Source organism: Oncorhynchus masou, chromosome 6, assembly GCF_036934945.1.
Source record: "Oncorhynchus masou masou isolate Uvic2021 chromosome 6, UVic_Omas_1.1, whole genome shotgun sequence".
Lineage (NCBI taxonomy): Eukaryota > Metazoa > Chordata > Actinopteri > Salmoniformes > Salmonidae > Oncorhynchus > Oncorhynchus masou.
The window spans coordinates 44,077,150-44,102,996 of NC_088217.1; the positions used below are offsets into that span (position 1 = coordinate 44,077,150).

General features: G+C 40.1%; 1 protein-coding gene across 2 annotated transcripts; it reads right to left on the reverse strand.

Moving 5' to 3' along the window:
* Positions 1-1,821: 1,821 nt before the first annotated feature.
* Positions 1,822-13,729, reverse strand: LOC135542086 (NEDD8-activating enzyme E1 catalytic subunit). 2 transcript variants are annotated; one of them, XM_064968736.1, is made up of 18 exons: positions 13,668-13,708; positions 13,499-13,537; positions 12,721-12,841; positions 12,435-12,515; positions 12,072-12,154; positions 10,336-10,416; positions 9,959-10,002; positions 9,775-9,839; positions 9,401-9,556; positions 9,197-9,299; positions 6,840-6,953; positions 3,487-3,540; positions 3,275-3,311; positions 3,092-3,173; positions 2,874-2,974; positions 2,689-2,752; positions 2,511-2,565; positions 1,822-2,345 (listed from the first exon to the last, which is right to left on the reverse strand). In XM_064968736.1, exons 1-18 carry the CDS (start codon positions 13,685-13,687, stop codon positions 2,257-2,259), a joined length of 1,389 nt encoding a protein of 462 aa, XP_064824808.1. In that variant the 5' UTR covers positions 13,688-13,708; the 3' UTR covers positions 1,822-2,256. The 2 variants fall into 2 exon arrangements, with proteins under 2 accessions (XP_064824808.1, XP_064824809.1); XM_064968737.1 differs by lacking the exon at positions 13,499-13,537 and having other exon boundaries at positions 13,668-13,729.
* Positions 13,730-25,847: the final 12,118 nt, after the last annotated feature.

Below are 25,847 nucleotides of genomic sequence, written 5' to 3' on the forward strand. Positions count from 1 at the left end.
ATGAACTTTATCGAACAAATCAAACATTTATTGTGGGTCTGGGATTCCTGGGAGTACATTCTGATGAAGATCACCAAAGGTAATATTTACAATGCTATTTCTGACTAATGTTGACTGTGCAACATAGCGGGTATTTGGTGACCTAACATTGTTTGTGGAGCTTTCGCTGTAAAGCATTTTTGAAATCAGACAATGTGGCTGGATTAACGGGAATTGTATCTTTAAAATGGTGCCTTATACTTGTATGTTTGAGAAATTTGATTTATGAGATTTCTGTTGATTTGTGGTGGGCTTATCCATGAATTTCCAGCATTTGTGGAGACTGTGACCTGACTTCTCACAGAAGACACAACTAGTAACAGTATCTTTCTCATCAGAGTTAGTTGCTAATACCCTTGCTCCGGGGCTTTGAAGCCTTGGCGTCTTAGGTTTTCCATCTTCGCTTGGTTTCAAAGCATGAAGGGATGTTACAGGATTGCAAGCGATCTTTGCTTCTCTCGTGATAAACTTCACAAACTGACTGAAACTTGGAAAGGTCTCAGTTTCTTCTAAGATGTCTATGACCTTGCTATTCCATCTTGGAGTTAGCCAATCTGGACGTTTAGCGAGGATCTTTTGGTTTTCATTACAGTCATTAAGCACCTCCAGACCCTTATTCTGAGACATTGCAGCCTCACAGCTGCGAAGAAGGTCTACAAGGTCTCTAAGTTCAAGACTGTCCTTGGATCCTATCTTAGGCCATGCATTGAGCTTATCTCTGAAGGACTTGGCAATGAGAAATTTGTTTCCGTACCATTCTTCAAGAATGGTCCACGCAGCATGGTAGGCTGACTCTGTTCCTAACATAAAGTATCTTTCCATGGTTTTCTTGGCAGTCCCAACGACATATTTTCTTAAGTAATATATCTTCTCAGTTGCTGGTATGTTCTTCCTGTCTATCAGAGTCTGAAAAGAGACCTTCCAGTCAGTGAACAAGAGTGATTCTCCATTGAATGTTACTGGTTCTGGTATGGGGAGGCGGCTTTCACTGATTGATTCCATTTGTAACCTGAACATGGTCTTGGTGCCATCTTCTTGTTGTGTGCTTGTCACATGTTGTGGTGAGACTGTGAAATGAGCCACTTCTGTGCATTACTTTTTTCACAGATTTGCAGTTAGAGTAGTTCTCTCTTCTCGTCCTCTGAGTTTATCTTGCTCATACACTTGAATCTGCGCATTGGCAGCATTTAGTTTCTTGAGCACTTCTAGGCGCACTAACTCTCTACGCTTGTCTTCTAGCGTCCTTTGCCTGGCAGCATTTTCTACCTCTAACTTGACTTGCAGCCTAGCTTCTTCTAAGCTGCGTTTCACAGCCTCAGCTTCTTGCTCTGCTGTCCTCTTCTTATCTTCATCTTCAAGTCTGAAGCTCTTCTAGTTGGCGTTCTTGCTTAACCATTACTTATAAAGCTGCTTGGTTAGCAGCAACTTCCGCCGCAGCCTCTTGTCTCTTGACAGATGACACGCTTGAGCTTCTGGAGTTGACCTTAGAGTTGCTTTGAGACTGGGAGGACCAGAAAATACATGTATATTTATTGGAGTAGTACCTTCTTCACATTAAAGCTTAAAACTGTGAATGCACCAATTAAACAACTTGGAAGTATAATTATTACTGGGTACAGACATCATTTGGATGTTAACAAAAAATGTTCTGTGTAAATTGCAGAGTCAGCACATTCATTAACACTACAATATTTGCACAATAACATAATGGATATACAACAAGGAAAACAATTTGCCCACTCAGCCTGAAGTCTCAGTCATAACTAACACAGAAGACATGTATTGTACAGGAAAACATTTATTCCCGGTTGTGTCTGGGTGTGCAAAACCCCATGAAGGAGTTACTGCAACGAAATAAAACTAAATTGAACTCACAAGAAACTGTAATAGAAATCAATTTAAATATGGTACTGTTTTTTTCTCCAGTGTAAGAGAGCTTGAGAGGTTTCAGTGCATATAACGCAAATGCATCACAAACAGTTGCAGATATGATCAAATATGACAGGGGAGTAGTTTGGCTTTCCACAACCAAATGCATTCATAGACTTGAGTCTACAAGTATGTCAGAGAACTGGATATGAATTACATTTATTTACATATTCACTTAAATACACTGTAAAACTTCTAGTTTATTTGCCGTTTCAAATACCCGGTACTCTGTTAGAAAAGTAATAACAAAGACGTGTGGTGTTTGATGTTGGGGAGAACATGCTGGTGCTAAGAGGTAAAGCTGAGTTTGAAGAGCAGAGTCTGGGGAGTGGTGACATCAGCTACGGCCAGCTCCTGACCATCTAACAGACCCAGCTCTGGGGGAAAAATGTTAATTACAAGAATGAGTCCAACCACAAAGAGGACTAGAAGCTCACACTATAGACAGTAATGTAGGCTGGGTAAGCATAATGTCATCAATATGAAACACTATTAAACCTGTATCAAACCTACATGGCATATATTACAATTAGGGACCTCACCTTTCAGTGACTTGCTCAGATTGGGGCGTGTCCTCTGTTCAATTGACGCGACAGTCTGTCAAAACAAAATATGAGTCAATAGCCAGCCAACTACTTGTATGCCTGCTCAAGACTATTCTTTCCACCATGATCAGAACAAAAAACTTTACATATTGCATATCAAAATGTGAAAATTCACCTGCAAATACAATGTTTTATTTTTTCCTTCCAATGTCGCAGTGATGGCTGGAGATTTCATTTGTCTGAAAAATGTACAGTTGTGAGTGTCATTATGACCAAGACGCAGTCCAAACTACTGTATAATATCACATTGGGGGTCACAGAATTCAGGAAACATAACACCTACGTGGCAGGTGAACTTACAGAGAAGCGTTTTCAGTCAGGTAATCGAGCACCTCCTGGAGCTTGGCTGAGGGAGAGAAGTGCAGGTCCTGGGGGACTTGGCTGCAGGATGAACAGTTCTCCTGACATTTCAAACAAATATAGAGGTATTAGACAAAAATGTTTTACCAGTTACCTTTCATCATACCACTGTTAACCTGAGAGCTGTACACAGAAATCCCAGTACACAGAAAACCCACCTTTCGCTCTGCCTCAAACGTATAGGTATACAGACCATCAACGTCATTGAACACCATGTAGTTGTTCAGAGGAATGTAGGCACTGCAGACAAAGCGGAAAGTCATGAAGATGTTGTGAAATGCATATGCACGTCCATGTACTTATGGACTGGTTTAGTAGTAAATCAGCAATTGAAAACTCACCTTGATGCTATTTTGAAGACCTCCGTGGCACAAGCAGCTAAAATGGGGTCAAAAAGTTATTAGCTAAAGACATTTCTATTTACTAATAGTAAATACAAAAAGTCCTATCACAATGCTGCCTAATGTTTAATCTAGCTCGTAAAACCCTTTATGCACAAATAAAACTAGCCAAATAAAAACGTTGACATTTCCTTTAGTGTGTACTCATTTACCAGCAATGACTGCATTTGTGGACGCCACAGCCGGGATGATCCTCTTTACAACACCTGTCGCACGTGAACAAAAAGAAAACATTCACTGTGACAATACTACCGGTCAACATTTTTAGAACACCTACTCATTCAAGGGTTTTTCTTAATGTATTTACTATTTTCTACATTGTAGAATAACAGTGAAAACATCAAAACCATGAAATGGTAAACAAATCTAAATATATATTGGTCCTATAAGAGCTCTTTGTCACTGTTCTGACAAAAACTCACACTCATTCTTATGTTTAACAAATGTATCATATAGTGTGTGTGTGTGGCAGGCTTACAACGATGGCAAAAAACAACATTTGAGAGTGCGCTGACCCTGGTGCTTAGAAGGGGTACGCAGCTGGAGGTTGAATGTTTGAAGGGGTATGGGACTATGAAGGGGTACGGGACCAGAGTTTCTCTGTGGAGATGGGAGAACCTTCCAGAAGGATAACCATCTATACAGCACTCTACCAATCAGGCCTTTTGGTAGAGTGGCCAGACAGAAGCCACTTCTCAGTAAAAGACACATGACAGCCCACTTGGAGTCTGCCAAAAGGCTCCTAAAGGACTCTCAGACCATGAGAAACAAGATTCTCTGGTCTGATGAAACCAAGATGGAACTCTTTGGTCTGAATGCCAAGCATCACATCTGGAGGAAACCTGGCACCATCCCTACGGTGAAGCATGGTGGTGTCAGCATCATGCTGTGGGGATGTTTTTCAGCAGCAGGGACAGGGAGACTAGTCAGGATTGAGGTAAAGATGAACAGAGCAAAGTACAGAGAGATCCTTGATGAAAACCTGTTCCAGAGCGCTCAGGACCTCAGACTGGGGCAAAGGTTCACCTTCCAAAAGGACAACAACACTAAGCACACAGTCAATACAACATAGGAGTGGCCTCAGGACAAGACTCTGAATGTCCTTAAGAGGCCCAGACAGAGCCCGGACTTGAACCCGATCAAACATCTCTGGAGACCTGAAAATAGCTGTGCAGCGACGCTCCTAATCCAACCTGACAGCCCTTGAGATGATCTGCAGAGAAGAATGGGAGAAAGTCCCCAAATACAGGTGTGCCAAGCTTTTAGCGTCACACCCAAGAAGACTCGAGGCTGTATTCGCTGCCAAAACTGCTTCAACAAAGTACTGAATAAAGATTGTTTTTGTTTTTGCTTTGTCATTATGGGGTATTGTGTGTAGATTGAGGGGGGGAAATAAATTAAGGTATTTTAGAAAAAGGCTGTAGCGTAACAAAATGTGGAAAAAGTCAAGGGGTTTGAATACTTTCCGAATGCACTGAATATACAGGCTTATTATCTAGTAATCTATTTCTCTTGTTATTAGGTCATTTATTCCTCTATTTTGACTTACCAGAATATACCGTTAGACATTAGCTTTCAGCTCAAGTAGACTATTTGTAGGTCTAGGTTTTGATTATCAGGTCAGTCTCACTGTGCATGCTGCAGATGCATCAACTACTGCTGAACAATTTCAGTAGGACTTTAGGCTATTTAGAAAAGGTGGGTACGTCGCCAATGTTAGTTGTGGTTTTGGGGGTTTGTTAGTAATACTGTATGTTATGCTATGTAATGGTACTGTATGTCATGGCTGAGCTGTGCTCAGTTCGGACCTTTCAGCATGCAGTCTGCTCAAGAATCCATCTGTCTGCCTACTCTTCATGGCCTACGGAGAGGCAACAAACATGCATATCAGTATCGTCTACTGTATGGTCTTCGATCTGTGCAATGTCTTCTGTTATATAACCACGTATGCCTTTTGTATTCCAATTTCAAGAGGGCAAATGTGCCTTATGTTCCAATAGCAGGGGTTCAGTTCATATTGAGAGTTAGGACCTTTCAGCATGCAGTCTGCTCAAGAATCCATCTGCCTGCCTACTCTTCATGGCCTACGGAGAGGCAACAAACATGCATATCAGTATCGCTCCTCTCTCTCAGTAGCACAAGTTTGAGTTCACATTAAGGCAACGGTGTTGGGTTTACATTATGCTGTTCCAGTGGCGGGCCATATGATGGCATTAGGGGTACTTCAGTATGATTACACTAAATGTTCCTTCCCTTCAATCTTGCATGATCTCTTAAGTTCTGTTTGCATTACGGCGTCTCATATGTGGAACATTGTCGTCATCATCAGAACTAACACTGCTTTGTCCTCTCATGTTGTGCTGCCTGCATGCTGAGCACGGGCAGCACCTGGTGAACCTCTGTTCAACATTGATGCTGGCAACCAATGACAAGATACTGGAACTCATCACGGTTCTTTTTCCTTCGTCAGCACTGGGGGATAGCTCTGAGTTATAGGCCGTCCAATTATGCATCGGCGCCGCTACGGGTTCTCAATTGATCCCAGCTTCACTCTGATCCTCTGCTGCTACAATGCATTGCTTCTGAGCTTGTGAAACATACATAAGTTTGTGCAGTATTCTTGCTCCCACCCCAGCCTCCACCTGTTAGGTTCCCTGTTCCTGTTAGGGGGATTGGTATAGCTTACCGCACTCACTGCTCGTAGGCTATATTTTATATGGCTGCTTTACTTGGGCAGTGAGTTACCCTGAAGGAGCAGAGCCTATATCGCCAACACATGAGTTATTCATTGCTGAATAAATGGATGAGCATATTTCTACGCAGCGTTTTCTTTCTGAAATGAAACGTTCTGTTTTCCTTATCTTAATCTTTGTAATGGAATGCTTGAATAATATAGGACTAAAATAAGATGCAGACGTCTTTCACTTCTCTTCATGAAGATTGAGTGGATATGGGTGTACAGGTCTGAGTAAAAAAACAAACATGTTATAGCCTACCGCCATCATGCGTTCTCTCTTGATTCAAACTCCCTGTGCGTTCAATTGGATGCTTTATTTAGCATTACATGTTCAAGTCTTTGAAAAAGCTATTAGTATAAGAAATGCCCCCCCTCCACCAATTAAGCTTTTCGTGGGACACCAAGAGCTAAGGGGTGTTTTTTAAAGGAGAGGCCAGGGGAGCACAGGTGAGTATTGCGCAAGAGACAAAGGCTATAAGTTTGAAGCTCATGCATAACCCATCATTCCTTAGCTAAATATACAGCTAATACTCTATTGACTTTATTACCTGAAAGAGGTAGGCTCGGACATTGAGAGATATATAACCATCTTGAACAGGATGATCTATTTTGAATGCAATTTGAATGGAATTGATTAAGAGAAAGATATGGAGTGGGTTTAAGCATGAAATCTCAGTAACCCGTTTCCCGGTATACAACCCTAGTCAGATCCTTAAGGAGGTCCAAGAATAGGAGCACAATTCAGTATTGCAGAATGTGTGTTCTCACCCTGGGTGAGTCTGTAGGTGACTCCTGTGATGCTGAACTCTGCTGCCCGCTCCTGAGACTTCTGGTACACCCACTGGATGTGCTCCGGGTCATCTGCGTCCAGCCCCACACCATCTGACAATACAACACACAATCAGGTTAGAAATGTTAAGGGATCTTCATATACAGTTGCAAAAAAAAAGTATGTGAACCCTTTGGAATTACATGGATTTCTACATAAATTGGTCATCAAAATGTGATCTGATCTTCCTCTAAGTCACAGCAATCGACAAACATTGTGTGCTTAAACTAATAACACACAAATTATTGTATTTTTTTGTCTATATTGAATACATCATTTAAACATTCAGAGTGTAGGTTGGAAAACGTATGTGAACCCCTAGGCTAATGACTTCTCCAAAAGCTAATTGGAGCCAGGAATCCGATAACCTGGAGTCCAATCAATGAGAAGAGATTGGAGATGTTGGTTAGAGCTGCCCTGCAATATAAAAAACACTCACAAAATGTGAGGTTGTTATTCACATGAAGCATTGCCTGATGTGAACCATGCCTCGAACAAAAGAGATCTCAGAAGACCTAAGATTAAGAATTGGGTTAAGGGTTACAAAAGAATCTATGAAAGCCTTGATGTTCATCAATCCATGGTAGGACAAATTGTCTATAAATGGAGAAAGTTCAGCACTGTTGCTACTCTCCCTAGGAGTGGCCGTCCTGCAAAGATGACTGAAAGAGCACAACACAGAACTCAATGAGGTTAAGAAGAATCCTAGAGTGTCAGCTAAAGGCTTACAGAAATCTTTGGAACATGCTAACATCTCTGTTAGAGGTCGACTGATTAATCAGATTGGCCGATTAATTAGGGCCGATTTCAAGTTTTCATAACAATCGGAAATCGGTATTTCTGGGCGGCGATTTGCGTTTTTTTTTTTTTTTACACCTTTATTTAATCTTTATTTAACTAGGCAAGTCAGTTAAGAACACATTCTTATTTTCAACGACGGCCTAGGAACAGTGGGTTAACTGCCTCGTTCAGGCGCAGAAAGACAGATTTTCACCTTGTCAGTTCGGGGGATCCAGTTCTTGCAGTCTAGTCCAATTAGTCCAACGCAATAACGACCTGCCTCTCTCTCGTTGCACTCCACAAGGAGACTGACTGCCTGTTACGCAAATGCAGTAAGCCAAGGTAAGTTGCTAGCTAGCATTAAACTTATCTTATAAAAAAACAATCAATCATAATCACTAGTTAACTACACATGGTCGATGATATTACTAGATATTATCTAGCGTCTCCTGTGTTGCATATAATCTGACTGAGCATCCAAGCATACAAGTATCTAAGTATCTGACTGAGCGGTGGTAGGCAGAAGCAGGCGCGTAAACATTCATTCAAACAGCACTTTCGTGCGTTTTGCCAGCAGCTCCTCGTTGTGTGTCAAGCATTGCGCTGTTTATGACTTCAAACCTATCAACTCCCGAGATGAGGCTGGTGTGACCAAAGTGAAATGGCTGGCTAGTTAGCGCTTGCTAATAGTGTTTCAAACTTCACACGCTCTGAGCCTTGGGGTGGTTGTTTCCCTTGCTCTGCATGGGTAACGCTGCTTCGATGTGGTGGCTGTTGTCGTCGTGTTGCTGGTTCGAGCCGAGAGGGACGGAAGCTATACTGTTACACTGTTCTTAACTGACTTGCCTAGTTAAATAAAGGTTAAATATATATATATTTTTATATATCTGTCCGCCAATTGAAGCTCAACAGAGGTTGGGTGATTCAACAGGACAACAACCCAAAACACAGAAGTAAATCAACAATAGAATGGCTTCAACAGAAGAAAATACACCTTCTGGAATGGCCCAGTCAGAGTCCTGACCACAACCCGATTGAGATGTTGTGGCATAACCGCGACATCCTAAGAATATTGCTGAACTGAAACAGTTTTGTAAAGAGGAAGGGTCCAAAATTCCTCCTGACCGTTGCGCAGGTCTGATACGCAATTACAGAAAACGTTTGGTTGAGGTTACTGCTGCCAAAGGAGTGTCAACCAGTTATTAAATACGAGGGTTCACATACTTTTTCCAACCTGCACTATGAATGTTTACACGTTGTGTTCAATAAAGATATGAAAACGTGTAATTGTTTGTGTGTTATTAGTTTAAGACTGTATTTGTCTATTGTTGTGACTTCCAAAGGGTTCACATACTTTTTCTTGCCACTGTACCTATGGCTGGTACTACTATTGAAATAAATCTGTCACTCCTTATGGAGCATTAACATATTTGAATCAAAAAATAAACTGTGAGAAAACGAAGGCACAGTAATACCTGGTCAAATAAGCATGTTAACAAGCTGATTGGGTACATACCTCCGAAGGGTTTCTCTTTAGGCCACAGCAGCATGCGGACATACTCAACACAATGTTCTGGTAACCGGGGCATGGAGGCTATCGTACACATGGGGAAGTTAATCTGAGAAAATAAACATATTTAGAGGAAGCAACACATTAGATCCCGGAATAAAAAGAATAGCCATCCTGATACATCTGGACGTAAAACAAAAGCTTGCACACCTGTGGTGGGTAGAGCTCCAGGGTGCAGTCGATGCAGGCAGTCATGCCAGGAAAGATGACCCGAGCGTTTCCCTTGAAGCCCTCTGTCCCCCCGTCAATCAGCGGGATGATGGAGCTGGGGTCCAGCACCCCGTCTTCATAAACCAGCAGAGACAGCTAGAGAGGAATGGAAAATCACACAGGGTAAATTGTGAAAAAGGCAGACCAACTGATCTCTGTTTAACAATCAGTTTTTTTTTATATCTAATGGACTGGCTTTTTATAGATTGATCATGGAAATCTGTGCAGGACATAAGGGTACTCGAACAAGTGAGCACTAGATTGCATTCCACTTGATCTATATTTAACTTAGAATACATCTTGTGATAACATACCAACATGCCATTCATCCATCTCCTGGCGATTATGGAGTCGAGTCCACAAACTATTATGTGGAATTCTGTGTGAGGGAGACAAAGCTGTAATTATTTAAAATGAAACAAAACATACAGCTAATTTGATACTTCCTATAATGAGTAATCTGAAAGAGGACGAGGATAGACGAATCCCAGGACTTACGTCTATAAAACGACTCATCAAAGTCTTGTATTTTCTTGAAATGGCTGTGCAATTTTATAAGGATATCAGTAGATTAGGGAAGCAGGTAGCCTAGCGGTTACAGTGTTGAGCCAGTAACCGAAAGCGTCCTGATTTGAATACCCGAGCCGAAAAGGTGAAAAATCTGTCAATGTGCCCTTGAGCAAGGCACTTAAACCTAATTTGCTCCAGGGGTGCAGTACTATGGCTGATCCTGTAAAACAACACCTATCCGGATGTATGTGACAATTACATTTTTATTTATTAACCTGGGCTATAATAATAATGTATTATATATTATTATTATTATTATAAATCAACTCCCAAATCATCCATTTTACTTCATCTCCAAAGGATACGGGACCACGTTGCATCCTGGAATGCGTCCATTGATAAAATCCGCTGCAATTTCTGCCTTTGGCCGACCCACATCCTTTAGCCTTCAGGGATACATATACCATCCATTAGAAAAAGTACAGTGCATTTCGAAAAGTATTCAGACCCCTTGACTTTTTCCACATTTTGTTACGTTACAGCCTTATTCTAAAATTGATTAAATTGTTTTTTCCCCTCATCAATCTACACATAATACCCCACAATGACAAAGCAAAAACAGGTTTTTAGAAATGTTTGCAAATGTATTAAAAATAAAAACGGAAATATATAATTTACATAAGTATTCAGACCCTTAGTACTTTGTTGACGCACCTTAGGCAGCGATTACAGCCTCTCGAGTCTTCTTGGTTATGATGCTAAAAGCTTGTCATACCTGTATTTCGGGAGTTTCTCCCATTCTTCTCTGCAGATCCTCTCAAGTGCTGTCAGGTTGGATGGGGAGTGTTGCTGCACAGCTATTTTCAGGTCTCTCAAGAGATGTTTAATCAGGTTCAAGTCCGGGCTCTGGCTGGGCCACTCAAGGACATTCAGAGACTTGTCCCGAAGCCACTCCTGCGTTGTCTTGGCTGTGTGCTTAGCGTCATTGTCCTGTAGGAAGGTGAACCATCACTCCAGCCTGAGGTCCTGAACACTCTGGAGCAGGTCTTCATCAAGGATCTCTCTGTACTTTGCTCCGTTCATCTTTCCCTCGATCTTGACAAGTCTCCTAGTCCCTGCCGCTGAAAAACAACCCCACAGCATGATGCTGCTACCACCACCATGCTTCCAAACCTGCTGGTGCCAGGTTTCCTCCAGACATGACGCTTGGCATTCAGGCCAAAGAGTTCAATCTTGGTTTCATTAGACCCATTTGTGTACCAATGTTGTTTCTCATGGTCTGAGAGTCCTTTAGGTGCCTTTTGGAAAACTCCAAGCGGGTTGTCATGTGCCATTTTACTGAGGAGTAGCTTCCATCTGGACTGATTGAGTGCTGCAGAGATGGTTGCCCTCCTGAAGGGTTCTCCCATTCCCACAAAGGAGCTCTTTCAGAGTTACCATCAGGTTCTAGGTCACATCCCTGACCAAGGCCCTTCTCCCCCGATTGCTCAGTTTAGCCAGGCAGCCAGCTTTAGGAAGAGTCTTGGTGGTTCCAAACTTATTCCATTTAAGAATGATAGAGGCCACTGTGTTCTTGGGGACCTTCAATGCTGCAGAAATGTTTTGGTACCCTTCCCCAGATCTGTGCCTTGACACAATCCTGCCTTTGAGCACTACAGACAATTCCTTTGACCTCATGGCTTGGTTTTTGCTTATATAGACAGGTGTTTGCCTTACCAAATCATGTCCAATCAATTGAATTTACCACATGTCGACTCCAATCAAGTTGTAGAAACATCTTAAGGATGATCAATGGAAACAGGATGCACCTGAGTTCAATTTCGAGTCTCATTGGAAAGGGTCTGAATACTCATGTAAATAGGGTATTTCCCGTTTTTAAAACATTTCTAAAAACCTGTTTTCGCTTTGTCATTAAGGGGTATTGTGTGTAGATTGATGAGATATTTAAAAAATAACGATTTTAGAATAATGCTGTAACGTAACAAAATGTGGAAAAAGTCAAGTGGTCTGAATACTTTCCGAATGCATTGTATGTACAAAATCAACAACACCAATAATGACAAGGGATGAGTAGAAAAAAGTGAAAGGCAAATGATCTGACCTAAAGAGGAACTGTCTGTTGAGGTTGGAAACGTCAATGGTATCCATGTCAACAACGTGTATGTGACGAAAACCTGACAAGGCCTGGTCCACAGCATCCCCAAAAGATGGGAAAACGACAGAGTGAATATCTATCAGAACCAATGTTGTTATAAGTGTCCTAATTAAACTACTTAAGTAAGACTACACTGGGTATCTTTCTCCTCAAGAAATAGGCTATTCAACATTTCCATGAAAGATATGATACGCAAACTGACGGTTAGTAGCAGAACAGTGTGTGCAGGTCTATCTCTCACATTGCCACTCATTGCAAAGGGAAAATATGTTGTAGAGTAGCATGTGCATTCAAGAGATGAAATCATACCAGATCTTTGAGAAGTTCACATCCAAGGCCACCTGCTCCAATAACAAGTATTTTGCAGGTGTCTAACAAAAACTGGAGCGACTGTAAGGAAATAAGCAACAGTTCCATTAGGGTTAGGTTAATCAGTAATAAAGGAAGACATCACAGCACAATCAAAAGTATTCAGATGTGCAACTGAGCTCTGGTATGACATGAACCATGGCTTTTAGTATGAAATTATTTGCAACCCATTCAGTGCTGTTCCTTGTTTTATTTACAAACGTTAAGTATGCACTGTGATGATTACCTCTGTGCTCGGTTCAAAGTCAGGGTGAGTGAAAGGTCCTGGTCTTTCCAGAAACGTATTGATGTGGTTCCATCGTCCGTCCCATTCGCCCCCGTCTCTGCTGCCTCCATCCACCACCATCCTGGAGAGAACACAGGACAGGAGTCCAGCTAAATATGTCAGTGGGGAGACATTTGAGGAATATAAAACTTCATGATCTAATAAATGTTTTATCAATTAGAAACAGCTGCCATACATGTTTATAGCAGACATGCAAATAGCAGAGAAGCACATTGTTATTTTATAAACAATCATATGTAGAAAGTAGTCATGATTACCTAGCAGCAACCTTATGACATATCTTATTGTCTCATATGTTTTTTTGTTTATAATTCTGTGATGGTTTAAATGTGTATCGCTGCACCTAGGGTGCCATGCTATGGAAGAAGCACAGTACCTTATTGACAGCCAGTAAGTGGATAGCTAGCTAGCCAACAAGCCTACACTACAGTAACTGTCTCAGCGCCTCGAGCACTGAGATGCAGTGCCTTAGATAGCTGGGCCACTCGGGAGCCCATTCAATGATTGAACCGGTTTCACAAAGCAGCCATTTGTAGGGATACTATATTATAGACCAATAACAACAGGAAATATTTACTGTAGGCTAGTTAGAACTAGCTAGCGTAGCTATATATTTATTTGGATTTCGCTGCCGTCTGAGTTATTCGAGACAGCTTTTTAATCCCTTCTCTATTCACCCTCTCAAACCTGCTGCCAGTTCTAGCAATTCATTACTAACTTCTCAGTCAGCTCCACTACTCTCCTTCTTTTCTTCTCCCTAAAAAGAGAGAATAAAAGAAGGTTCATTCATGCTCTGCTTTCAGCAGGTAACCAGTTAATGGGATGTGAAAGCATCGTTCGGGCAGTTAACGGCTATGTCTTGCTTGTTTACTTCTGCAGCTACTTACGGCTCGTCAGTATCCGCCATTTTCGTGCACAGGAAGGCAAATAGCTACCCACAATGCATTGCTCGGACACCGGTGTGGTATGGACAATGCAATCCGAGATCCTTGGGACGTCCCTACCATAAACCCAAACCTTAATATAAGAAATTCTAAATGATTTATACTTTTACTTTTGATTTATGTACATTTAAAACCAACTACGTTTAGACTATTACTCAAGTAGTATTTTACTGGGTGACTTTCACTTTTTCTTCGAGTAATTTTCTTTAAAAGGTATCATTACTTTTACTAAAGTATGAAAAGGGGGTACTTTTTCCACCACTGCTGATGGCTTCTACGTTTGTGGCTACCGGCTAGAAAATTGAGTACTGACCAAAACGTGCACGTTCGAGTTGCGTCAGGGACAACTGTAGCATTTGAGCTAAACCTAACCCTTAACCTACATTCAACGTTAATTCTCCTAACCTGCTACTTTAATTATTCAAACCTACTGCGTTAGTTCTCCTAACCTGTTATGTAAAGTCTGGTCATCAGTATTGAGAAACCAATAGTAGGCCTTTCATCTGTGTAAAACTAAAACGTGCACCAAGGGTGGAGGCGGCGCCCAAGACCGAGATTTGGAAACCGAGATCGAGACGGGAACCCCTTGGGAAGCCATTATTCACCATGATACCAGTAGGTGGCAGTATATACTATGAAATGACAGAGAGAAACTCGTGGAAGATCAAACATATTGAATAAGGGTAGGCCGAGTACACAAAAAACACACATGCAGTGTATTTCAAGTACCCTGTTTGCCGTTCTCTTTCACATGTTCTATGTAACGTTTTACTTCTAATTGTGGTTCTTTTGTAACTACGTTTCTTTGGTCCCACGTGTTGGATGGATGGTGGTTTAATAATGGCAAAGAAGGTGAATGTGACTCATTGGTAATTACTTGATAATTACACTGCTGAAGGAACAGCTCTTTAAGATTAGCAATTACCCATAAAACCAGTTAACAGTCTCAGAGGGGATGGGAAAATAGCCTGTCTGAAGTACATTTCTGTTCAAGAAGAAATAGTCCTTGAGAGTGGCAATTAATGTCAGTTGTCCTTATTGGCCTGGATGCAATCTGTAGCACAATCAATTATTCAGGGCTGCCTTGGCATATATTTACATCACTCTTCTCTTGGGTGTTATTTTTAGATGTAGGGCTATCTATTTACACCAATGGTTCCCAATCTAGGGTTCAAGGCCCAACATGGTTTCACCTGATAAGAAAATGTGGTCTTGGGAGAATTTCCAAAATCCACAAAAAAATATATATATATACAGCACCAGTCAAAAGTTTGGACACGCTGACTCATTCAAGAGTTTTTCTTTATTTGTAATATTTTCTACATTGTAGAATAATAGTGAAGACACCGAAAACTATGAAATAACACATATGGAATCATGTAGTTACCAAAAAATTGTTAAACAAATCTAAATGTAATTTATATTTAAGATTCTTCAAAGTAGCCACCTTTTGCCTTGACAGCTTTGCACACACTTGGCATTCTCTCAACCAGCTGCATGAAGAATGCATTTCAATTAACAGGTGTGCCTTCTGAAAAGCTAATTTGTGGAATTTCTTTCCTTCTTAATGCGTTTGAACCAATTAGTTGTGATGTGACAAGGTAGGGGGGTATACAGAAGATAGCCCCATTTGGTAAAAGACCAAGTCCATATTATGGCAAGAACAGCTCAAATAAGCAAAGAGAAACAACAGTCCAGCATTACTTTAAGACATGAAGGTCAGTCAATGCGGAAAATTTACTGGAGTGCACTCGCTAAAACCATCAAGCGCTATGATGAAACTGGCTCATGAGGATAGCCAAAGGAAAAGAAGACCCAGAGTTACCTCTTCACAGAGTTCAAGTAACAGACACATCTCAACATCAACTGTTCTGAGGATTTTGTGTGAATCAGGCCTTCATGGTCAAATTGCTGCAAAGAAGAGACTTGCTTGATCCAAGAAACACAAGCAATATACATTAGACTGGTGGAAATCTGTCCTTTTGTCTGATGAGTCCAAATTTGCGATTTTTGCCAACCGTCACGTCTTTGTGAGATGCAGACATGGTGAACGGATGATCTCCGCATATGTGGTTCCCACTATGAAGCATGGAGGAGGTGGTGTGGGGGTGCTATGCTGGTGGCACTGTCTGTGATTTATTTAGAATTCAAGGCACACTTAACCAGCTTGTCTACCACAGCATTCTGTAGCAATACCCCATCCCATCTGATTTGCGCTTAGTGGGACAATCATTTGTTTTTCAACAGGACAATGATCCAGAACACACCTCCAAGCTGTGTAAGGGCTATTTGCCCAAGAAGGAGAGTGATGGAGTGCTGCATCAAATGACCTGGCCTTTACAATCACCGGACCTCAACCCAATTGAGATGGTTTGGGATGAGTTGGACCGCAGGGTGAAGGAAAAGCAGCCAACAAGTGCTCAGCATATGTCAAATCAAATCAAATGTTATTGGTCACATGCACGTTTAGCAGATGTTATTGCGGGTGGAGAAAAAATGCTTGTGCTTCTAGTTCCGACAGTGCAGCAATATCTATTAAGTAATATCTAACAATTTCACAATAAATACCTAATACACACAAATCTAAGTAAAGGAATGGAATTAAGAATATACAGTGGAAAGAAAAAGTATGTAAACCCTTATGAAATACTTGGATTTCTGCATAAATTGGTCATAAAATTTGATCTGATCACAACAATAGACAAACACAGTCTGCTTAAACTAATAACACACAAACAATTATATGTTTTCATGTCTTTATTGAACACCCCATGTATACAGTCACAGTACAGGGTGGGAACAGTATGTGAACCCTCAGATTTAATAACTGGTTGACCCTCCTTTGGCAGCAATAACCTCAACCAAACATTTTCTGTAGTTGTGGATCAGATCTGCACAATCATTTTGGACCATTCCTCTTTACAAAACTGTTTCAGATCAGCAATATTCTTGGGATGTCTGGTGTGACGTGCTCTATTGAGGTCATGCTGCAGCATCTCAATTGGGTTGTGGTCAGGACTCTAACTAGGCCACTGCAGAAGGTGTATTTTCTTCTGTTGAAGCCATTCTGTTGTTGATTTCCTTCTGTGTTTTGAGTCGTTGTCCTGTTGCTTCACCAAACTTCTGTTCAGCTTCAATTGGAGGACAGATAGCCTTATATTCTCCTGCAAAATGTCTTGATATACACGGGAATTCATTTTTCCGTTGATGATAGCAAGCTGCCCAGGCCCTGAGGTATCAAAGCAGCCCCAAACCATGACGCTCCCTTCACCATACTTTACAGTTGGGATGAGGTTTTGATGTAGGTGTGCTGTCTTTTTTTCACCACACATGGTGTTGTGTGTTCCTTCAAAACAACTCACCTGTATTTCATCTGTCCACAGAATATTTTGCCAGTAGCGCTGTGGAATATCCAGGTGCACTTTTGCAACCTCAGACATTCAGCAATGTTTTTTTTGGACAGGAGTGGCATCTTCCGTGTTGTCCTCACATGAACACCATTCTTGTTTAGTGTTTTACATATCGTAAACTCGTCAACAAAGATGGTAGCATGTTCCAGAGATTTCTGTAAGTCTTTAGCTGACACTAGGATTCTTCTTAACCTCATTGAGAGTTCTGCACTGTGCTCTTGCAGTCATCTTTGCTGAACGGCCACTCCTAGGGAGAGTAGAAACAGTGCTGAACTTTCTCCATTTATAGATCATTTGTTTTACTGTGGACTGATGAACATCAAGGCTTTAAGAGATACTTTTGTAACCCTTTCCAGCTTTATGCAAGTCAACAATTCTTAATCGTAGGTCTTCTGAGATTTATTTTGTTCTAGGCATGTTTCACATCAGGCAATGCTTCTTGTGAATAGCAAACTCATTTGTGTGTGTTTTTTATAGGGCAAGGCAGCTCTAACCAACATCTCCAATCTCGTCTCATTGATTGGACTCCAGGTTAGCTGACTCCAATTAGCTTTTGAAAAAGTCATTAGCCTAGGGGTTCACATACTTTTTTCAACCTAAACTGTGAATGTTTAAATTATGTATTCAATATAGACAAGAAAAATACAATAAGTTGTGTGTTATTAGCTTAAGCACACAATGTTTGTCTATTGTTGTGACATAGATTAAGATCAGATCAATTTTGATGACCAAATTATGCAGAAATCCATGTAATTCCAAAGGGTTCACAATTTTTCTTGACACTTTATAAACTTGACTTCGAGTAATGTTTGCGCTTTACATACTAGGCATAGCCTGTAGATTTACCCTACTTTTAAGATCATGCTATAGCAGGGTGGGTGTAGAGAGACACATAATATGACTCCATTGGATATGACTCTCAGTCTACTCCTCTGCTTCTCACCAGTAAGTCTACCCAGATTACACTAATGACACTGGGAGGTTAATCTCATCACAGAATGATTAATAAACCTTAGATGTGCCTCAACGTATTTTAAGATACATGCCTAGGAGCACATTAATGTCATTAATCCATCTGCCCAACCCCCACCCACCCACATTAAAGCACATTTGCAACCATTACCTTCCGTGGAGGTCACCAAAATCTGCCTAATGTATGCAATTACATCATGGAGCTCCCTGCAGTTTGATGCAGATATAATTCTGGGATTTGTTAAAAACATCAGCATTGGTGTGTGAGTCTCTCTGTGTTTGTGTATGCAAATCATGTGTATTCATGCAATATAAAGTGCTCTCTGGGTTCTATCTGAAGAGAACATTCAAGTTTTTTTCATAATGAGATTTTTGTTCCATGCGACAGCCTCTGACATCTGATGACTAATAATCATGATAACCCAGAGATGTCCTTCATAGCTGACTAACTGACATTATTATAACCTCTCTTTCTCTCTCTCTCTCTCTCTCTCTCTCTCTCTCTCTCTCTCTCTCTCTCTCTCATCAATGATGTCAACAAGGCAGACAACAGAGCAATCCGATCAGAATTCTATCAAAAGAGCTTAATCACCGTGAAAGAATCTAATTTGAAAACATTAAAAAGTTCCATGTGGAATATGCAATTTGATCTCTTATTGTGATATCATTGGTAGAAGGTTTTTGACATTGGAGTGATTCCCCAGTACTTTTGTATACTTTTGAGCCAGTAGTTCTGAAAGTAGCACTCACAAGCCAAAAGTGGTCCCTAAGAATTGCATACTCCGTCATATATGTGCAGATATGTGCACCACGTCATTGCGCTCTCGTTCTGCTGTGTGTGTATCTTGCTAGATGTCACTCAAATGGCGGGGGGCTGAAGCTCATTGGCTAGAACTCAAATTGCTAGAGGCCTGGCCCATGTCGGGGAAGATGCAGGGAAAATGGTGGAGCACACCTTCCAGAAAAACAGCTTTTCCAACTAGGAATTTTGTGGCCAATTGATGTAAAACAGTAATTTTGCTCATAGATTATGCATGTATGAACTACATATTGACACTTCCAGCCCAATACTTAGTAGTCGCCAAAGTTCCGTAGAATGTCTTTAAGACTCCATAATGTTTTATCTGGAGATGTTACAATGCAAAAAATGGTGGCTTTAGCACTTGCTCTGTACAATGAGTAGTATTTTGATCTCAATAAAGTATTTATGAACATTGAAAAATATAAACGTGAATATTGAAAACTTAACATTTTTGATTTGGCAAATGTTTTAATATATTGTGGAATATAATATACTCTATGGGCATATCAAAGTTCCAAAGTGGGATCTCTGCTAGTTTTGAAGGTAAGGTCCATTTTATACAGATAAATTGACATAATAGGCAAAGGACAGTTGAAGTCAGATGTTTACATACACCTTAGCCAAATACATTTAAACTCAGTTTTTCACAATTCCTGACATTTAATCCAAGTAAAAAATTAGGTCAGTTAGGATCACCACTTTATTTTAAGAATGTGAAATGTCAGAATAATAGCAGAGAGAATTATTTATTTCAGATTTTATTTATTTCATCACATTCCCAGTGGGTCAGAAGTTTACATACACTCAATTAGTATTTGGTAGCATTGCCTTTAAATTGTTTAACTTGGGTCAAACGTTTCAGGTATCCTTCCACAAGCTTCCCATTATACGTTGGGTGAATTTTGGCCCATTCCTCCTGACAGAGCTGGTGTAACTGAGTCAGGTTTGTAAGCCTTGCTCGCACACGTTTTTTCAGTTCTGCCCAGACATTTTCTATAGGATGAGGTCATGGCTTTGTGATGGCCATGCCAAGGACAACAAAGTCCTTAAGCCATTTGCCACAACTTTGAAAGTATGCTTGGGGTTATTGTCCATTTGGAAGACCCATTTGCGAGCAAGGTTTAACTTCCTGACTGATGTCTTAAGATGTTGCTTCAGTTTATCCACGTAATTTTTCCCCCTCGTGATGCCATCTATTTTGTGAAGTGCACCAGTCCCTCCTGCAGCAAAGCACCCCCACAACATAATGCTGCCACCCCTGTGCTTCACGGTTGGGATGGTGTTCTTTGGCTTGCAAACACCCCCCTTATGCCTCCAAACATAACGATGGTCATTATGACCAAACAGTTATATTTTTGTTTCATAAGACCAGAGGACATTTCTCCAAAAAATACAATCTTTGTCCCCATGTGCAGTTGCAAACCGTAGTCTGGTTTTTTATGACGGTTTTGGAGCAGTGGCTTCTTCCTTGCTGAGCGGCCTTTCAGGTTATGTTGATATAGGACTCGTTTTACTGTGGATATAGATACTTTTGTACCTGTTTCCTCCAGCACCTTCATAAGGTCCTTTGCTGTTATTCTGGGATTGATTTGCACTTTTCGCACCAAAGTACGCTCATCTCTAGGAGACAGAACACTTCTCCTTCCTGAGCGGTATGAAGGCTGTGTGGTCCCATGGTGTTTATACTTGCGTACTATTGTTTGTACAGATGAACGTGGTACCTTCAGGTGTTTGTAAATTGCTCCCAAGGATGAACCAGACTTGTGTGTGGAGGCACAGTCAACTTTATTTATGTAAACTTCTGACCCTCTGGAATTGTGATACAGTGAAATAATCTGTCTGTAAACAATTGTTGGAAAAATGACTTGTGTTGTGCACAAAGTAGATGTCCTAACCGACTTGCCAAAACTATAGTTTGTTAACATGACATTTGTGGCGTGTGGTTGAAAAATGAGTTTTAATGACTCCAACCTAAGTGTAGTCCTCCTTTTACTTCTATCATTGCACATCCTGCAAATTACCAGCAGAGGGCAACCATTTTGAATTAATTTTCACATTCTCTCAGTTGGTAATGCTTCAAATATGATCATAACTCCAATAGTAGCAGAGATCCCACTCAGGAACTTTGATTTGCCGAGAGAGTATTTTATGTTCAACAATAATGTGAAACATTTGCCAGATAATTGTTTTGATATTTTCAATATTAATGATTATATTGTTCAATATTCATAAATTAATGTAAAAAACATTATTGCAATCAAAATAGTATTCATATTACAGATCAAGCGGCAATGCTTCATATGACACTTTTTTCCCCCTTATTTTTTCCCCCACACATTTGTGGGACACATTTTTTAAATTTATTATTAAATTGCTTCTTTATTATGAAAAAATACAAAGTTTTTACAATGGCACAATAGGGAAGTGTGGGCTAAAGGTTCATGGTCCCCCAGACTACCACCCACAACTCCCCCAGAACACCCCCACCCTATTCAGCCCACTACCTTGATGAGGTGGACACACAAAAAACAAACAAACAACCAATTACCCTAACAAGCTACAAAAGGACATGAACAGGAATTACATACAACAAAATAAAACAATAAATGCACCTCAAGAAACAAAAACAAGAAACAACTAGAATTGTCATAAGACTGGAGCACCTTCCCTTTGTATATGAAATTAGGCCCATCCCTCTTGACATGTTATTTGGTCCCACTTACCAGTCAAATCTTGGGACCTCCCACTTTCAATCCTTCTAGTGTATAATAGTGTTTTTCTTTAATATTGAAAGAATCCAATACTAACATATTTGTTTTCAGATTTTTTTTAAAGTGAGAACCTTCCCCAGCAGAGTCAAGAGATTGTATATCTTGTTGCATCTGTCCCTTAAGCCATACAATTTAACTGTTTGTGGAGAGATAACAAAATCTTGTAAAACAGGAAGTGACCACTCTTGTACTTTTGCCCAAAAGTTAGAAACTACGGGGCAATGCCAGAAAATATGTAACAAATCCTCCACTTCCAAACAACAAAAACAGCACAAAGGGAATTCTTCGATGCCCCATTTTGTAGCATCTTGTTAGTAGCCCGAAATGTGTCTGTTGTTTTATAAATCAAACCAAAAACCTATATCCGAGGGTTGGGAGTATCAAACTGCTCTTTCCAGTAAGAAGATTTGTTATCCAAATTAAAATGGTACATGTCTTTATTGATTTTATCTCTAATTATCATCTGTGAGATTTAATATAAGGTCTGCAAACAAACAGTTTATCTTTTCTTTCCCTTAAAACTTTTTCTTCCAATCTGTTGGAATTGCTGCCAGTAACTGATTGTAATTATGATTTGTACATACGATATGTTTACATACATTGGGGATAGTGTTTCAAATACAATAAAATTCCCATTACTATCAATGATATCTTTTAAAAAATAAGATCCCGTTTTCCAGAAACACTTTTTTTTATTTGAATTCAACTATATGATTTGGCTCAGAATATCTGTATTTTTTTCCAGGGGAAAATATTGAAAATGCAACCAAGCTTTTATTGATTCTTTGAAGAATGTGGATATGTCCATTAAGAAATCCTGCAGGAACCAAGTAATGTGCAAAGACTTCATTTGTATAAAAATGTTTATTTTAGAATTGAAACGTGGGTTTGTCTTTTCTCAGATTTGACTTGAGATCCAACTCATATTTTACAAATAGTTTTTGAATCCATGAGGCTTTCAGAAATTGATTTAAGGCGTCAATATTCTTTAAGTACAGCCCTCCATTGTCATACGTAATATAGATATAATTCCATTTGACCTTTTCTGGTTTACTATTACATATAAACGGAATGATCTTGGCTTCAAACTGATTAAAGAAAACCTAATCTGGGGATGGACATGACAGGAAAAGATAGATAAACAGAGACAATGAAGGTGTTTATCAATGTCACTTTGCCATATAAAGACAAAGCTTTACATTTCCCCGGCAATAGTATTTAGCCAATGTTGGCTAGTTTCAAATCAAAGTTCTCCTTTACAAGATCCTTCAATCTTGTGTATGCCAAGCTTGTCCACTGGGCCATTTCTCCACTTAGTTAGTACGCAACATGGCAAAAGATAGTTGGACTTTTTTAAGGAACCCACTCTCAAAATGGTCAATGTCTCATCATTTGGTTTAAGACTTTATAAGCTGAATGGGAAATGTTGTAGCCTCTGGATAAGGACATATTGGTTTCAAGACCATTGATACTCAGAGCGACTATATTGGAATTGTTTCTGATTCTGATGGCCAGCATCTCAATAGCCAATAAGAATAAATTAGGCGAAACTGGATCCCCGTGTCAGACCTCTCTAAATAGCTCAAAGTTCTCTGATAAATACCCATTATTCCCTACTTTACTCTCTGCTTTCTGATATAACATTTAAACCACTGAATAAACAACTTAACAAAATGTAAATACTGAAGGCACCTATGAATGAAATCCCACCTTTTCTTATCAAAATCCAAAATCTGCAATGAATACCAAACCCATCTTTTCTTCTTTTACATAATGTTCAATTGTGTCCAGAAAATAAAGAATATTGTCACCAATGTAGTGACCCTCAATAAAGCCACATTGCTCACTGAGTCATTTTGCTTATTACTTTCTTTATTCCAATGATAAACATTTGAATACAATGCGGGTGTCACAGCGGGTCTCTAGTGTTTGAGGTGTACAGGGATTTTATGCTGGCCATTTGCCTCCTGCGTCAATAGCAATGTAATCAGCCTCTCTCATTGGGTTGTTGATAGTTCTCCCCGTTCAAAGGAACATTTTAAACAGTAAAAAAAAGAGACCCTGTACACCAGTTTTGAAAGGGTCCATTTACATTAGTAGTTCATCGTCAGCAATCATCCCCTCACAGGATGCTTTTTGTATTTCCATTAACTGGTACCCATCGTCTTCAGGGAAGGTTAGCTGCTCCTTGAAAGAAGAAATGTGACTGAAATATTGTACTTTCTCCTGTATTATCTGGTTGGGTGATAATAAATGAAGCCCTTCAGAGGAAAGCAGTTGTATGACAGCTTTCTTATGTTGATTCCTTTGGTTCAACCTACAAAAAAAAGCATGTACCACTTTCCACTTTTTCCATCCAAGCTGCGTTTGATCTGTAAGTAATACCATTAGTCATTTATATCCTCAGTTAATTCATTTTCCCTCCTAACATACTGTATATCCACCCCCCCCCCCCATGATGAGCACTTGACTGAATGGTGTCTGAACACATTTTTGAAAGTGTCCCAGACAACCTGAGCACCCACATTATGTTGAAGGAAGATCAAAAATCAAACAAAATTAGTCGTTTTTTATAACAAAGTCTTCATCTTTTAGGAGTGATTTACTGACACCACTGTTTGCTTTGTAGCACCTACGGATGAAACCCTGTGAAGTCTTAAAGGAGACCTGGGTAAGGCCAAAATGTAATAAATAATTTCTCAATTATGCTTTTAGATATAAATGTCAATAATCCTTCCTCCAAAGGACTATTCTATGAACTGCATTTCTTGAGAATCATGGTCTTCATTTGTCTGGGTTTTATAAAGAATCCCTCATCGTCTTCGTATCTGTTGAAGAAGTTATCTGACTCCTATGGATATTGATCAAAGTGCACCATCATTCAGGATTTTCCTAATCAAGTCCTGATGGTCAATACAACTGTGATAAGATACTGTGTGTAGTCTAATTGAAGAAATGAGCAGATGTCTTCATAATAGAGGAGAGATGATCTCATATTAGTGTAATAACATGCCACATGGTAGGCTACAGCTTACATAAGGCAGTGATAGCCTAGCTACATATTACAGTGAAAAACACTCCTCAGGTATCCATTCCTGCCCTCTCGTGTGAGATTCCTCTCGAGTTGAGGATACTTGAGGCGCTTTGAGGAAGTGAGAACACCACGTCATCTGTCAATTCTCCCTTTTCAAGAACATTCTGAATGTCACAGGTTCTCCTTTGACCTGTTGGAACTTTCTGTTATCCATCATAGTACAGTTACTGTTTTAACCAGGGAGTGACTGTAGTGACCAGAGGAATCCTAGCACAACACTCAATCATTATGGGATAGTCAGTCTGTGGTCAAATCAAATCACATTTTATTTATCACATACACATGGTTTGCAGATGTTATTGCAAGTGTAGCGAAATGCTTGTGCTTATATACTTAGCAAAAAAAGAAAACGTCCTCTCACTGTCAACTGCGTTTATTTTCAGCAAACTTAACTTGTGTAAATATTTGTATGAACATAACAAGATTCAACAACTGAGACATAAACTGAAAAAGTGGAGGGCGGCAAAATCAAAATTAAAGTCAGTATCTGGTGTGGCCACCAGCTGCATTAAGTACTGAAGTGCATCTCCTCCTCATGGACTGCACCAGATTTGCCAGGTCTTGCTGTGAGATGTTACCCCACGCTTCCACCAAGGCACCTGCAAGTTCCCAGACATTTCTGGGGGGGAATGGCCCTAGCCCTCACCCTCCGTTCAAACAGGTCCCAGACGTGCTCAATGGGATTGAGATCTGGGCTCTTCGCTGGCCATGGCAGAACACTGACATTCCTGTCTTGCAGGACATAGGCAAGATGCAATAGATGGTATAAAATACAGTATATACATATGAGATGAGTAATGCAAGATATGTAAACATTATTAAAGTGGCATTATTAAAGTGACAGGTGATCCATTTATTAAAGTGGCCAATGATTTGAAGTGTGTATGTAGGCAGTAGCCTCTCTTTGTTAGTGAGCGTGGGGACTCTCGCTAGAACCTTACATCAGTTTTTGGCATTATCTTCCTTGCACTGAAATGTACCATTTTAAAGTCAATCAAACACATTAGCATTTGTGTCCATTCATTTTATATAGATTGTATTTTGTGGGGGGAAAGGTTATTCTAACATGAGTCC